Here is a 15,668-nt window from a genome sequence, read left to right as displayed (position 1 = left end):
GAACATAAAAATAAAACAGCAAATGACTCGTGTTATATATTTACAATATTTTTACATACATTTCAACATTTTACAGACTACAGGGAGCTCTTTTTTATTCGAGCAACGAACAGTTACATAAACTAACACGTAAATCTAAATCGTAATAACGATTTGTGTTAGTTAATCTACTGGACCCGCTCTATACGGGATGGTACACTAGAATCAATAAAATTCTCGTGTCCACAACATCATCTACGAAGAAAAATGGTGGCAGTATTTTTGAAACGATAATATTCGCAGATAGGTCAAAGCAACATTTTAGGCCGCTTCTTTATTCTGTTTTGGTCAAGGGCCGCATCGATTTTACCTGCCCTTTGCAACAGATAAAAATAAAAAGGTGTCAAACATTTTAACTATATAAATAAACTACGTAACAACTTAGAAATTATACATGTTTACCCTTTATGGAAATTTATCTATAATTTATATTCTACATAGCTCAAGCTCAAACATCAGTATGATAAGTTTATAAGCCAGTCAGAAATATTTCGTTTAGGAGAGCTGTTTTTTAAGACAACATACTAAATACACGTACAGAAACGATTTTTCTAAAAATTTACTAAACATGGAGTCTGTTAACAGGAAGCCATAATGAACTTGACGAAATTAAATACTGTATCAATTTTATATTTCTATTAGCTATTGATTAACTATCATTAGTAGTAATAAGAATTTATAAGCGATTGGAAGGTACTAAGTTTACGAGGCCATTGTGCGTGTAACTTCATATAAAATAATCAAAAGTACAAATGTTGGGAAATCTTAACTATTTACATTATGTAAATGATATAATATAACTACAAAAGATTAATTCGGTAAATTCTTCATTTTCAACTTACATAGAACACTACGTGGTGTAACCAGCAACACCAAATAACTATGCAATGTAATTTTTCCATAACTAATGGCACAACAATAATTTATTACAACATTAAAGAATTTGCAGAAAACAAAGTTATCTAGTCTTTCAGTCTAGTCTGAGATTTGTTTCAACACGTAAAATTTATGTGCTTCAAGAAATAAGTCCATTTGATGGTGCTGTATTTTACGAATTATTTTAAACTCTTCAATGTTGGCTACAGTGTAATAAGATAATTAAAATATTAGTTTACGGTAATTTGATCTTTTAAATTGAACTGAAACGGCCTATACAAAGATTCCACACATTTTTCATCGCCTATAAGGACATCAACATCGCAATACATCAATTCAATAACAAAAACAAATTATGTACAATCTAAAATAATTTTTGTTTAAAATATCAACATATCAGATTTTAAAGATTTTTAACTCACATCACATTTATTAGTCAAATTAATAATATATTTTTTTACTTTAATAATCTAAGTAATTATAGGAAAGTACAAATGATCATATTTAATAATAAATATTAAATGATATGTTAGGGCTCGTAAATTGATAAGATAAAAAAATTACAATAAATAATTAATTCTGATATGTGGATATTTTAATTATTTATGCTAAATAACATTTAGGTAACATTCAACATAGGATTTTGGGGACTAGAATAACGTTTCACGCGAATGTGAGGCGCGATTGAAACTGGTGGGACATACTGGTCTACTTGTAAGTTCTGTGCAATCCAGTGCACCCACTTCAGTTCCACCTCCACTGTCCGTTGAGAATTGCTCAACTTCACCATCAGTGGAATCCGCATCATCTTCCGCAAATACCGAGTCTGCTCCTACTGATACAAGATCACTTTCTACAGCAAATGATGCACCTACACTACCAACAGAAGCTAGTGGAGCTAGTCTTTCGCTTGGACAGGGCGAGAGACGTCGCTCCGGAAGGGCACACACTACTGAAGAGCCGCGCCTTTCTAAATAGGAACTCCCGGAACTAGAACAAGTTGCCGAACTCAATCGACGGTCACGTGGACCACCCGAAAATCGTCTTTCATTAAACTTTAAAGCCGATCCGGGTAAAGAGTCTCCACGATGCCCCGAAAGCCGTCTTGGAGGGGCCAGTAAACTACCATAACCACCATATGATGAAAATCGTGAATTACGCGGCCATGGGGGCTCCTCGCTTAACGAGGGTCGGGATCGTGCACGTTCTGATAGAGCCTCTTCTATGGCTAAATTTAGCTGCCTTTCTTCTTCCACCGCTTCTTCCTCGGCCACAACAGCCTCAGCAAATTCAACCAGCTTCGGATCGTTCAATGCCTTGACTGATTTACTACGGCTTTTATAAACAATTAAAAAAACCATAAGTGCGAAAAAACCGCCCAAAGTGGCGGCTATTCGGACACCCGTCATGACGTCGTATGTGGCATAAAACTCGATCCGGACTCGATCTCGCTCAGCTTGTGAACTATCTGTGGAATTTTCCGTTGTGCTTGATTCTGCATCAGCCCATCCATCTCGATTCTCCATCGCGTGGTCAAATGTTCATTTCCTGCAAAATAAACAGTCATTGATAATGGTAATATCACCAAACCACTCCATCCAATGAGATATGACAGATAAAGTGCTTTTTCGATAACGAAATTTAAGCACTCAACTAAAAAAGCTTATACAAAATATAACAGCCAATACTATTAAGGGTCTCAAAAAGCTTTACTGTATTTTTAAAAATAGATATTATATTTAATGTAGTTGGGTCTGAAGACTGTAATACAATGTCGTCTCTAGACGATTTCCGTTTACTAGTTACCGCAAAGCTCCGACTAACCGACCAACGACGTAACTGGGACGCGTAATATCACCTTAATATTATGTTTCTCTTTGTGTGTATTGATACACACAAATAAAAAAAAACGTTCAATGAAATGTCGTATACATATAAAGAGGACAACCAACTTTTTATGAAATTAATGTGTAAAATAAAAGTAATGCCTGCGTCCTCACGATTATCAAATAATATTTTGTCTGTACGTACCATTTTTAAGAATAAAGTTATACACTCAATCACACCAGTGGTAAATTTTCTACAGTTATATTATTATATTATAATGACATGATAAAATTGTGAAATAAAGATATTATTCAAATTACATAGCAGTTGACATTAACATTCATCTTTCGTGGAAACTTATAAATAACTAAAGAGACAGAGTCATTTACACTTCAGAGAGTTCCGTGAAAATGGTTAGAAATTTTACAAATACATTACAAGGACAAATCCCACAGTTTTATAGTGCACAGAGAATGGAAACGTTTTGGCTCAGTTCATCAGATTATCATTTTATTGCTACAATCATAATAATCGAACATTAATGCGCTGGTGCTATTTTTGATTTCCTAAATGTCTTCGATTAAATATTATTTGTATGGATAACTCCAAATATCGTGACACAGGTGATTAGATACAAATACATATAGATGATTAGCTATGTGTAAAAATAATACATTTTCGACTTCTGAACGTTAAAGACATTTAAACGACCCTTGCTCACCGTAAATAGATTGATAGAGCGTCTGCTAAATATCTTATTGGTCATCACGTCGTCGTTAGTGACATGAAGTATTATAACAGTAACAGTATCGTGAAATATTTTAGAGTCTAGACTATTAACATGTCAGATTTGTTTTTAATTACCTGTGTCAAATTATTTTATTAAGCAATATATTAGAATACTACATTTTTTTGTAAAATACTACAAATCTACAATATAATCCACACTGAAGTAGTGCATGATTATTGGCATAGTTTGGTTTGTAAAGGTAACGGATGTCTCTAACGACTTTGACGCTTAGATCTTAGAATAATCTGCAAAACCTTGAGTTTATTGCATACACAATACCTATATTAAGTTTCAATTTGATCAAAAATATATTTGAAACAATCCGTACTACTGACTTTGAAGCAGTGTTCCTAAAAGACAAAGCTTCAATTAGCTTAAAACGTCCTATTGTGAAGACAAGAATTTGGAATTGTTATTCGTGCTTTAAAAATTGGTTATTATTTGCATTTCTATTAATCTTACGTTCCTTAATTTTTTTTTAACTTATAGGAGGCAAACGGGCACGAGTCTCACCTGTTAAATGATACGGCCGCCCATGGACACTCACATTGTAACAAAGCTCGTAAATCCGTTACGGGCAATTATTATATATACAAAATATAATAATATAGAGTAATACCAGATATTTAATTAACTTAAGCTATTCAGTCATCTATACTCAACTTAATCTAAAAGGCAAGTTGAAGGTCAAGAAAGAGATTTTCGAAAATTTGATGCAATTTCGATTTGTTCAATATGACCTTATAGACTAATCATTTTCTGTAACTATATTTTTACTTAATTTAAGAAGCAACTTTTTAGAGTCTGTCCGGAACTATTGTGGGATTTGAAAACACAGTTGTGGTTTTTTTTTTAATATTTATATTGACAACACTGCTACGTCATTATAGTTCGACAGTTACAGTAATTATCTCGATACTCAATATGATACAAAAATATGTGGTATTTATTAATAGCAAATATGCATAGTACTATCTAGTTGTCCATGGCGAATATCATTCATCCTTCTCTATGAAAAAACCTACGTGAGGTAAAATAACAAGTTGTAATGTTTTTAACAATGCTACACCTATTACTACACATAATATATCTCGCCGTAACACTCAATATGTCATATATACGGGGTACGATTCCGAGTCAAGACTGAGCGCTAAGTATGACTCCCGTATGTCAAATCCAATACGTATTAGACCCACCAGTTTCATTCTCAGCGCTTAGTATCAACTCTGAATACCCTGATAGTTGTTTTTTTTTTTTTTGGGGAAGTTCCTTTTTATCTATTTTAATTAAATTAATAACCCAATTTAATGTATGACTTAAACAAAAATGTTCGCTAGACAGATAATTATTAATGATCCTTCTACAGTCTTAAATTATAATTCCCTTTGCTAAATTTCGGCTTATCGTGTTGCGTAAAATGTTGCCTTGTATATAATAACTGTAGCCATAAACAACATGCACTGGGCACAAACAGTATGAACTCAACACAATGCAACTAAATATAGATTAGAGATTAAAAACACAGGACATTAACGGCATTATAGTGAAGTTAGAAAAAATATAATTATTGAAACTCAAACGATTCAGTTTGATTTTTAATTGGCCAACGTTTTAAATAGACATTCATATTTTTCAGGCCTAAACAAAAAATATGTTTTAGCACGGTCTCCGGGAAGGTATATCAGTTTCACTACAGTAACAGCAGCAGCCGAGAATATAGCTAGCTGTTAGAAGCGAAGATAAGCAAAGCAGAACAACTGATTGAAAGCATACAGGTACATTACAAGGGAAGAAAACTATATAGCTACAATAAGCAGACTTAGCACATATCTAAAAGATATTTACCACTTGAAAAACGTAATCCGAACACCGCAACAATTGACAAATACTTTGAGTGACGACGACTTATTAATATTGTGTTCATGTCCTTGATATTTTAAATTTTATTTTGAACGATTTTGGTAGAAACCGTATTTGACATAGCATTAATTTTCTTAGGTATACCCACAATTACATAGACATGACTTTTTTATTTTTTTCGTTGCATTTAAATTTAAATTATGGTATCATAATTTTGATTGTCACTGCACTGTACTTTCAATTACTAATGAACAAAAATCATATTGTCAGGAAATTAAAAAATATATCACAAATATTATCATTTTCGCGTCCCGATGACCCACTAGTCCACGGACCACCTCGCCTCCATTGACAAATTGATTAATTGACACTGTAGTGACATTATCGGTTGGTTAGTGTCAATTGTCTTGATTAACCTGGTTGACCACAGACATTAATTTAATAAAACAATCTCAACAATAATAAATATAAATAAAAAATGCAATTTTTAAACATCTTGTTAGTAACAGTTGGTTACTTTTTGATTGTAGGAAGGAGACTAGCAAGTAGTAAATCTATAATAGATACATTATAAGATATCTGTGGTACAAACTATTGTCATGGAAATTTACTATATTACGAAATATTTACTATTTGTTATTGGGTATTTATTTATTGTTTAATGCATATTTGGTTTACTTTTTATTAAAATCATATTCATAAAAATTTGTTAAGATTTTACTAACTATTACAAATTTTTATAAAGTTGCGCGGGAATGTCACCTAATTACATTTTTTCCAGAAATTGTTAAGTATTTTGTTATAATTAGTACCTGTGATTAATTGTATACATTAATATCTCTCAACCGTACATACAATGTCATCCGAATGGAAGGATTATAAACAAGATCCTAGAATTATTTGCAAATATGGTGCAAAATGCTATCAGAAAAATACAGATCATCACCAAACATACAAGCACCCACCACAATTAAAAGCTAAGAATAAAGATGAAAAGATGAACAAGCGTTTCAAACCATATGATAAGAAAAATACTGATGTGAAGGTTATTGCTAATTGTAGTAATATTCAAGAAGACAAATCAGATGAAATAGTTCCTGGTACCATGACAGTAAACACTGCAACTCAGATGGACATTATGAGTATAATAAAATTAGACAATCTAACTTACTACAATAAAGAATTTGATAATAATATATACAAAGAGTGTTTTCAGGTTGAAATGCCTGATGATTTCTTTAAATTTTTTGAGTGTTTGAATGAAGAATCATCGTCAGTTGAACATTTAATGGCTAGTGTAAATTTGGAAATGATTGGACCTTTTGATTTATTATTAGGTAAACTACCCAAAGTGGAAGATAAAGATTTGTATTTAGTTCATTGGAGGTTTTTCTATGATGTACCAGAATATCAGGTAAAGATATCATTTTTCACTTAGCTTTTCACAGTACCTTTAAATTTAAAGGAACATAATAAAGAAATCAGAGTCTCATATTCTAAAAATCAACATGATGTTTATGATGCGGAAGGCTACCTATCTTTACTAATTAATTAAGGGTTGGTGTTTCCACAGTCCTTAATATTATTAGACTTATCATAATGCCTGCAAACAAAGTATATTTGAATATTCTATATTTTGTTTTAAGGCTATTTTAAAGAAAAAAGGGAAGAGTGAATTACATATAGGATACTATAGAGATAATCCTAAGGAAAAACCCACATTCTTGGCGAAAAATGATAGTGCTAAAGATTATATGATAACTCCAGTCTCGGATAATATATTTGGTGCAGTTTAGTAAGTAAAAAAACATATATTTTTAGACCTAGATATTGATGTAGACGAAATATATAAATTAAATGAGAATATCACTTAATTTATTAGCTTTAGTAAATCTTCAGACTTAAGAACAGTAAAAGATATTTATTTTAATTACAGTTGGTTTTTGCAAAATGAGAAATCATCATCACCCTTTATGTCTATTGCATGTCAGAAATTATCAGAGAAAGTTAAGAAATGGGCTGAAAGCAATGGCTACTCAATTGAAGAATGGGATAAAAAACCTAGAATCAAGAATATGACTTGCAAGACATTTCATGGGGCTGGCATTGTTGTGCCTTATAATAAGAAGACTCAGCTTGGTTACAGAAAGTTAGTGGAAACAGATGGTATGTTTTGTTTTTATTTTTTAGCCAGTACATTATATAAATCCATCTTAATCAGTTTCCTACAAACTTTAAAAAAGGAGTTGTATCTGTAACTGTAATTGATATTGTTCGAATTTTTGTTTGAAAATCGTCCAAAAATTTCTTGTAATGTTAGAGAATGTCTAGTCAAATATTAATATTTAAATTGGTTCAGTAGTTTTTGAGATATGTCTAAATGGTCATGGACCTTGTGTCTGGACCACTTCTGTATATATATACAAATTGCATTCCTCCTTCAGTTCTATAAAGTGTATAAACAATTATGTTGATTACAAGATAAATATTTTTCTATATTTTAAAATTATAACACATACAACATTTCAGCAAATATAAAGAAAATGTTTAAAAAATTAGAAGAGGCAACTGAAGTTGTGGCGAAAAATAAAATTTTATCAGAAATACAACCACTAATAACATATTCAAGCATAGCAATAGATGAATGTGATTTTGGAACGGGGTTAGAGGCAGGTGTAGCATTGTTTTGTTCAGGAATAAAGGAACTGCAAAGCAGTGCCTTGAGCCTATTAACATCATCATATTCATTGTTACAGCGTGAGGAGTTTGCTAAAATAATTCAGGTAATTTCTGATTAATCTATATAGTTTCATGCACACATATAATCAATTTTTAGAAAACCCTTTATGATAGCTCTCTTCTTGAGGATAACAAACACAACACATACCCTATATTTTTATGGGAATCCTTTTAACAGATAAAACCATTTCCTAAACTTCTAGTGTTAAATTGATAGTTATAATGAAAATAAGATTGAATATCCTTAGTAAGATACTGTAACATGTATATCATAATTTGCCGCAAATTTGGCTGATAAAACAACAGTTTTGAATGTCTAGTCTTTGCATTCCATTTTCAGGTTCACATGAAATACCGTCGCAAAGGGCCATATATGGCACTATGGGGAAACAAAATGTGATATATTATTTAGTTATTTAAAGTATGAGAATTTAATTCTCAACTTTCAAAATGTGTTGTGTGTATGATAAAATTATTAGATAAAATAAAATAAATTATAAAGAACTGCCAATTTTATTAGACCTTTTACACATAACAAATACAATTGTGTTTGAATTCAGTCAATTATATTGTTTAAAGAATGCTAATGCCTAAAGGAAACCTTATCAAGGGCAACATCACTTTAATTATCATGTTTTTTCACTCACACTAAATTTTCTTACATAATATATGAAATGATTACAAAGAAAACCAATAACTGATGTAAGGACAAGACCTTTAATGAATTAGTTTTTTAGCATTTTCAAACAACAGTTATTGAAAGATTTTAGTTATATACAGTCATCACAAACAAATCTTTAAAGGTCTCTACTACTAAACGGAAAATAAGAAACCAGTCTTACAATCGAAATATAATCAGTCATAGAAAAATAGTTCTGGATTTTGAAGAGTAAACAGTTATTCCTTAGGTTTGTCGGCGCTACTGAGGTGTAGAAAGAGTGTTATTGGACAATGATCACTACCATACACTTTGTCCCTGATGACGCTGTCGCAAAGGGCTGAGGCTAGCCTTTCTGACATTATGAAGTAGTCCAAACGCCTGAAAAAAGAAATAATTTGTGTATTAGGATCCCTAGGAAATTGTTTATTTCATAGTTACTCATAATCAGATGACAAGGACTTGTAACAAAACATCAATAAAAACAAATGTCAAATCAGATTTAAAGCAGCAGAAGGTACAGTTTAAAAAAGGTTACAAGATAATTTCTTAATTGCTTATTTTGTTTTGTTATCTTTGACAGGTCAATAACCTCCCAGTAGAGATTGTATGCGGAAATATGTCTGAATCTGTTTCATAGAAGTTTTTAAAGCCAACCTACACTACCGAATATCAAAACCAGAACCTCCAGGCAATAAAAGTTTTATAACGATTTCGTAACTTTGACAACATTCTTCACTCTCTTTGATGACGTTATATTTAGAAAGTCTCGACTCACAACACGTGTGTTAATTTAGGAAATCTTTCAAGCGGCTCGTTGGTCTAGGGGTATGATTTTCGCTTAGGGTGCGAGAGGTCCCGGGTTCAAATCCCGGACAAGCCCGCAAATTGTTTTTTTTTCTTGGTTAACCAGCATTGTTACATTACATGAAGTATATTAGCTTAATGTACGCAAATAATTGTAAATTTTGAGCTATTTTTTTAGAAAAACATTACAGCGAGTTACGTATTTGAATTGTTCAACATTCCTGTTACGTTTTCAAAACGTATGACGGGACTTATACGTTTTCGTTTATTGAGGATATCCCCAATATATAATGTTATTTACGCAAAAGTTATCCACACTAATTGTTTATCAGTATTATAATAAATAGGTATCGTTTCATGCTTACCATCCAACATTCTTGGCCCGACTATTAAACATGTAACTCCAGAAAGTGTATGAACTCGCTTTATCCGGGTATAGATGGCGGTAGGTGTCAACAAAACCATCAGACAGGAGCTCAGTCATACCCGCGCGTTCTTCGTCCGTGAAACCCGCGTTTCTTTTGTTGTTCTTGGGGTTCGTCAGATCTGTGATTTTAACACATTATTCGTAAAACCTCCTTTTTTGTGGGACAGACAGTTTCAAACGACATAAATTATTATGAACAAAATTCTTAGAGAAATATCTATAAAACGAAACTTGAAACTACATTTAAATCAATCCAGCGGTTTAGACAAAAGGCGTTAAATACAAGCATATACTCATTAGTTACATGATTTTAAAATGTAAATGTGTAAACTTTTCATAGATTTTAGTGTTATTAGTAAAACTGCACCCATTGATTACTTAAAAAAAAAAACAAAATTTCCAGACAGGCTAAATCAAGCCAAAAATATACATAAATTGCAAATACACATGTAGTTGGAAATCATATGGATAGCTCAGCCTTATCCAAGGTCGTCAACGTAGAGTTAATTTCAGCACTATTTAAATTATACCCATTTGATAATTTACGTTCACTGGAGCCATATTCAAAGATAAGCTTGAAATAATTTAAATTAGTTTTTCTTAAGACAATATATGTTTATAATAAGGAAACTATATAAAAAGTACGCCCAAGCCGCTGGCCCATAGTTAAATTCATGTTTTTTTAAGTAGGTTTAGTAATAAGGCGTTTTAACCGTTAAATATAATTAAATAAAAAGTTACCTATTTCCTTGTGTGACACATTCATATCCCCGCATATAATAACTGGTTTCTTTTCATCTAATGATTTTACATGTTTCCTAAATGCTTCATTCCATTTAAGTCTTTTATCTAATGTTACGAGTTTTCGTCCGGCGTTCGGTACATACGTGCAAATTAAATAGAATTGTTCGTATTCAGCCGTTATAATTCGGCCTTCGTCATCGAATTCCTCATTCTCAAGGCCATATTGTACGTTCATCGCTAACTTTGTTGTGTAAATACCTACGCCAGCGTAGCCCTCTTTATCACTGCATAACCAGTAGGCGTGATAGCCCGGAACATTTGCCACTTCTTCTGGAAGCTTGTCACGAGAACATTTAATTTCTTGCAGACAAAGAATATCTGGCTTTTCGTAGTTAATATATTCAAGACCGCCTTTGCCTAGCCAAGCCCGGATTCCGTCCACATTCCAACAGGATATTTTGAAATTCCATTCTTTACCCAGAGTATTTTTGGATAAGCTAGAAAAATCTATATCCTCATACTGTGTTGACGATTTGTTGACTTTCTTTTTAGTGTCTCCGCCTGGAAAAGAAATCTTTCTTTATTTTTAGAGTGAATTATTTACATGCATCAGTTGTTAGTTCCACATGACTCTTAAATAGTTGTTTTCTTGTTAATGTTGGTTCTTAAGAAAGACATGTTTGCAGTTAACACTTATATAAATACTAGTAGATAAGAGTAGATAATTTATATACAATTTTTAAGACCACTTAAAACTATGATACATAAATGTACCTTTTTTATGAATGTACCTTACCTGTAACTTATTCCTTTCATCCACTTTGTAAATTGTAATTAGAAGCTATACAAATTTATTGCCAATTTAATAGACACTATATTATTTGACTAGCCTCGTTTAAGTATTTAAGCACTTAGTTTGAACCTACCTCAAAAAGAACTAATTTAAGCAATGTTAAACAATATAATCAGATACTATAAATGTACATAAAATAAGAATGGCAATTGCTTTTTAAAGTTTTACTTATTATCTCTAAGACAGAGTTTAAATAGTCAAGGTTATGTTTCAGTATTAACATATTAAAAACATGCGACATGATGACTGATAACTAGCATAACTTAATAATTACCCATCCCCAAATCAGCCAATTATACCCAAAAAACCCAATAATTAAGCCGAAGGTAAAAAATAAATAAAATAATAATTTTGGAAAAATGTTTATTTAAAAATAAATGAATCCACTTAATCATCATAATACAAAACAAAATTAATGTCAGTTATATGATACAACAGTGTAAGTCTACAATCCTTTGCCGATGGAAAGTCTATGACATCCCTCACATAACTGAATAAAAAATTAACAGCTTAATAATAATCCTACTTAGTTTTAAAACATTGTGCAAGTCAGCAATTACTAAATTATAAAGAAAGGAGAACCCTAAATGATAACATATTTAAATAAAGCTAATTACCCTTGTCTTCAGGCGTCTTGCGTCTGCGTTTAGTATTGGGTTCTCCAGTGTCTGGAGATTCCTCCTCTACTTCGGCCTTTTCTACGACTTTCTTTTGTCCACGTTTGGATTTTGCTGGCTTTGTATCATCTACTTCCATTTCCTGATCTTCTTTTGAGTCTCCTTAAAGTGTAAGAAATGTATCTTTTATCATTATTATTATTGATATCTATGTGAAGTACATATAAATATCAAGTATTTTATGAAACAATTTTGACATAAATACTATATATTTAAAAATTCAAGCAACAATACATTCTATTCATTAAATCTACATTGAAGTTCAGTAATCTTAAACTAAATGTTGGCTTGTTTTGTTTAAAAAAATTAGATCCATCACTTTAAAATGCAATTTGATTTTTTTTTCCTAAAATAGAACATACATAAGAAATTTTGTAATGTTTTCTATATATGTTGCTTATGCATCATACCAACCTTTTTCACTTTCTGACTCCTTTTCTTCCTTTAAATCATTGTTTTCTTCTTTGAGTTTACCTTTACCTTTTCTGCCTTTTTTTGGCTCAGCATTGGCTTTAGCTTCACTGTCTTTGTCATTACTGTTGTCTGCATCAGGTTCAGCAGTCTCTTCACTGCTTTCATTGTCTTTAGTCTCCTTGTCTGCACCTTTTTCTTTTTCTGTCTCTTTAGCCACAAGAAGTTTGGCAGCCTTTTCAGCTTCCTTTGCTGCTATTTTTGCAACTTTTTCAGCTTCTTTTGCAGCTAGTTTTGTTGCCTTCTCGGCTTCCTTTGCAGCAGCTTTAGCCGCTTTATCTGCATCTTTGGCAGCCTTTTCTGCCTCTTTTGCTGCAGCTTTTGCAGCTTTTTCTTCATCTTTAGCTGCTTTAGCTGCATCTTTTTCATTCTTTGAAGGTGCTTTTTTACGACCTTTCGCTGGCTGTTCTACTGATTCAGATTCAGCTTCATCAGATTCTGGTTTCGGGTCAGCTCTTCGCCCCCTACCCCTTCCTCTTGGTTTTTCCTCCTCATCCTTTTCTTCTGGTTCCACACTTCCTTGTTTTGCTTTTGGTTTGGAAGTTTCAATAGGTTTTGTAACAGTTTCTTTCTTAGTTGCCTTTTTTCTACCCTTGGCAGGAGCAGTTATTTCATCTTCAGAATGACCATTAGCATCCCCATTACCATCATTTTCTTCATCTGGAGTTCCAGACTCTTTAGCTGATTTGTCATCAATTTGATCAGGTTTGTCTTCTATACTAGCTGCGGTTTTTTTACCTCTACCTTTTTTTGCTGGTGGTTCAGATATCTCATCAGCTCCATTCAATTCTTCATCATAGCTTTCAATTTTTTTTCCACGTCTATTAGTCTTTTTTTCTACTACTTCAGTTTTTTCATCTTCTTGAGGTTCATTTTTAGCTTTTCCTCTTCTGTTTTTTGGTGCATCACTAACAGAAGCTTTGACCTCTGCTACTTTCTGTAATATACCAAAATATTGTATTAGCGACATCTTATGTTTTGTGCTGTTATTTTAATAAGATTACGATATCACATTTTATACGACGCAAATGGTTACATACATGTAAACATGAATGCTACATATGAATTTACACTGATTTCACTTTTCTCTAGTAAGGAATAACGTATAAGAGTAGTATTTATGCTGTATATAAACGAGAATAATTAAGGCGCCAAACAGTTTTCAACGAACGGTTGTTACTTAACACGCGGGCTTTTTGCAGAAAGGCTTATATCCTCAATCGGTATTTTAAACATTTGTTGAAACGTATAAACAACTAGTTTGCCCACTAAAATAGATTTTCATCAAATTCCAGCATTTTTTATACGCTTTTGAATAGATACTCGTCGTTAACAAAGCAAAACCAGTTCATGGCAGCAAACAAACAACGTGCTATACTATAAATTTAAAACTTAAAATACTCAATAAATACTTGAACTTACCTTTGCTTTTGCTGTTCGTGGAGCCATAATAGCTAAATATAATGAAAATAATGCCTAATCACACAAATTTTAATAAATATAGCAACCGGCGATCCCGGCTTATGCGTCGAGCAAGGCGGAAACGAGCTAAGTTTTAGATAATATTCAAATTGACGTTGACAACAACCACGGTTGCTGGCGCCAATTTTATAATATAAAACATTACAGATAACGACAACTTTACATGCACAACGTCACTGCTTCCAACCAAGCTGTGGAACCAAACAAGCAACTCAGTGCATCGACCAAAAGTCCAGCATGATATCGATGAATACATGCCTAGTTCTCGGATTTCGATTGTCCATTGGTTTAGTATAAACAACCTTCTGCTTAATGCAAAAAAAACGAAATTCATTAAATTCTAGACCAATTATAAATGATGTGGAATCTGGATGATACAATTGTATTTCTTGGAATCACCATGGATTCAAAACTTTAGAAGTTCCCTCATATTAACGGATTGGCGGAAAGACTTAGTTCTGCAGCTTAAGCGGTTAAAAAGATTCGACCACTTACTGATGTCGATACGGCTAGAGTGTTTTATTTTAGTTACTTTCACAGCTTAACGACTTATTATTATGGGGTCATGCTACTGATGTTGAAACTATTTTCAACATGCAGAAGACGTATTCGTCCAATCTATAATTTAAAATGTAGGGAATCTCTGAGAGATAAATTCAAGGTAATTAGTATACTTACCTCGCAATATAGTTATAAAAATAGTGATAAGTTACCTATAATAGAACGCACTATGTTAATACAAACGCAGGCTGTAATTTCTAATATCAAAAATTAGTAATTATTTTTGAGAAAAGGAATACTTTTCTTTAATAAAATCGCAAAGGCTCTTTTGTCTCTGCCTTATAATAAATTTAGGAAATGAAAGAAAAGCTTTTTTTATTTTTTTATAGACCAAATGGGCAGGTCGCTCACCTGATGTTAAGTGATACTGGACACTCTCAATGCCAGAGTCGGAGGCTCGCGAGTACGTTGCCAGCCTTTTAAGAATGGGTACGCTCTTTTCTTGAAAGACCTAAGTCGAATTGGTTCGGAAATACTTCAGTGGGCAGCTATTTCCACATATCGGTGGTGCGCGGCAAAAATTGCCTTAAAAAACGCTCAGTCGTGGAACGGCGGACGTCGAGGTGATACGGGTGGAATTTCGTATTCTGCCTCGACGTCCGATGAAGAAACTCAGCAGCTCAGTATTAATCCGAACAACTCCTCTGAATACTCTCCATGGTAAATGTGGTAGAAGTTGCAGAGTGACCCCACATATCTACGCAACGCCAAAGGATCAAGCCTCTTGGACAGGGATTGGTCATCGACAATTCGAATCGCTGAAATTTGTTGAATGCGGTCAAGTGGAAGGAGCTGGTACTGGGTAGCTCCCACCCAGAGGTGAGAACAGTATTCCACGTGGGGCCGAATTTGCGCTT

At 32.8% G+C, this 15,668-nt stretch overlaps 3 protein-coding genes and 1 non-coding gene across 5 annotated transcripts; 2 read left to right on the top strand and 2 right to left on the bottom strand.

Annotated features, from left to right (window-relative positions):
* Positions 1–23: 23 nt before the first annotated feature.
* LOC123711582 lies at positions 24–5,728 on the bottom strand. The gene is made up of 2 exons (XM_045664181.1): positions 5,378–5,728; positions 24–2,463 (listed from the first exon to the last, which is right to left on the bottom strand). The coding sequence occupies exon 2, from the start codon at positions 2,439–2,441 to the stop codon at positions 1,566–1,568; it is 876 nt and encodes a 291-aa protein (XP_045520137.1). The 5' UTR covers positions 2,442–2,463; positions 5,378–5,728; the 3' UTR covers positions 24–1,565.
* A 276-nt stretch (positions 5,729–6,004) lies between these two features.
* On the top strand, positions 6,005–8,625 carry LOC123711581 (histone PARylation factor 1). Of its 2 annotated transcripts, XM_045664180.1 has the most exons (6): positions 6,005–6,035; positions 6,174–6,806; positions 7,039–7,187; positions 7,329–7,558; positions 7,922–8,175; positions 8,472–8,625. In XM_045664180.1, the coding sequence occupies exons 2-6, from the start codon at positions 6,249–6,251 to the stop codon at positions 8,529–8,531; spliced, it is 1,251 nt and encodes a 416-aa protein (XP_045520136.1). In that variant the 5' UTR covers positions 6,005–6,035; positions 6,174–6,248; the 3' UTR covers positions 8,532–8,625. The 2 variants fall into 2 exon arrangements, with proteins under 2 accessions (XP_045520136.1, XP_045520134.1); XM_045664178.1 differs by lacking the exon at positions 6,005–6,035 and having other exon boundaries at positions 6,099–6,806.
* Positions 8,626–8,628: 3 nt separating this feature from the next.
* LOC123711580 (recombination repair protein 1-like) lies at positions 8,629–14,344 on the bottom strand. The gene is made up of 6 exons (XM_045664177.1): positions 14,191–14,344; positions 12,712–13,705; positions 12,238–12,399; positions 10,765–11,328; positions 9,962–10,142; positions 8,629–9,170 (listed from the first exon to the last, which is right to left on the bottom strand). Exons 1-6 carry the CDS (start codon positions 14,215–14,217, stop codon positions 9,029–9,031), a joined length of 2,070 nt encoding a protein of 689 aa, XP_045520133.1. The 5' UTR covers positions 14,218–14,344; the 3' UTR covers positions 8,629–9,028.
* Positions 9,601–9,672, top strand: Trnap-agg. The gene has a single exon. It is a non-coding gene; the product is annotated as a tRNA-Pro (tRNA).
* Positions 14,345–15,668: the final 1,324 nt, after the last annotated feature.

Source organism: Pieris brassicae, chromosome 7 (assembly GCF_905147105.1).
Source record: "Pieris brassicae chromosome 7, ilPieBrab1.1, whole genome shotgun sequence".
Classification (NCBI taxonomy): domain Eukaryota; kingdom Metazoa; phylum Arthropoda; class Insecta; order Lepidoptera; family Pieridae; genus Pieris; species Pieris brassicae.
This window is presented reverse-complemented; position numbering and strand designations above follow the sequence as displayed.

Coding starts and splice junctions, on each gene's coding strand:
- LOC123711582 (XM_045664181.1), bottom strand. CDS start 2,441: ATGGAGAATCGAGATGGATGGGCTGATGCAGAATCAAGCACAACGGAA.
- LOC123711581 (XM_045664180.1), top strand. CDS start 6,249: ATGTCATCCGAATGGAAGGATTATAAACAAGATCCTAGAATTATTTGC. Junction 7,188..7,328: donor AATATATTTGGTGCAGTTTA/GTAAGTAAAAAA, acceptor TTTTAATTACAG/TTGGTTTTTGCAAAATGAGA. Junction 8,176..8,471: donor AGTTTGCTAAAATAATTCAG/GTAATTTCTGAT, acceptor TTCCATTTTCAG/GTTCACATGAAATACCGTCG.
- LOC123711580 (XM_045664177.1), bottom strand. CDS start 14,217: ATGGCTCCACGAACAGCAAAAGCAAAG. Junction 12,400..12,711: donor GGAGTCAGAAAGTGAAAAAG/GTTGGTATGATG, acceptor TTACACTTTAAG/GAGACTCAAAAGAAGATCAG. Junction 9,171..9,961: donor CGGGCCAAGAATGTTGGATG/GTAAGCATGAAA, acceptor TTCTTTTTTCAG/GCGTTTGGACTACTTCATAA.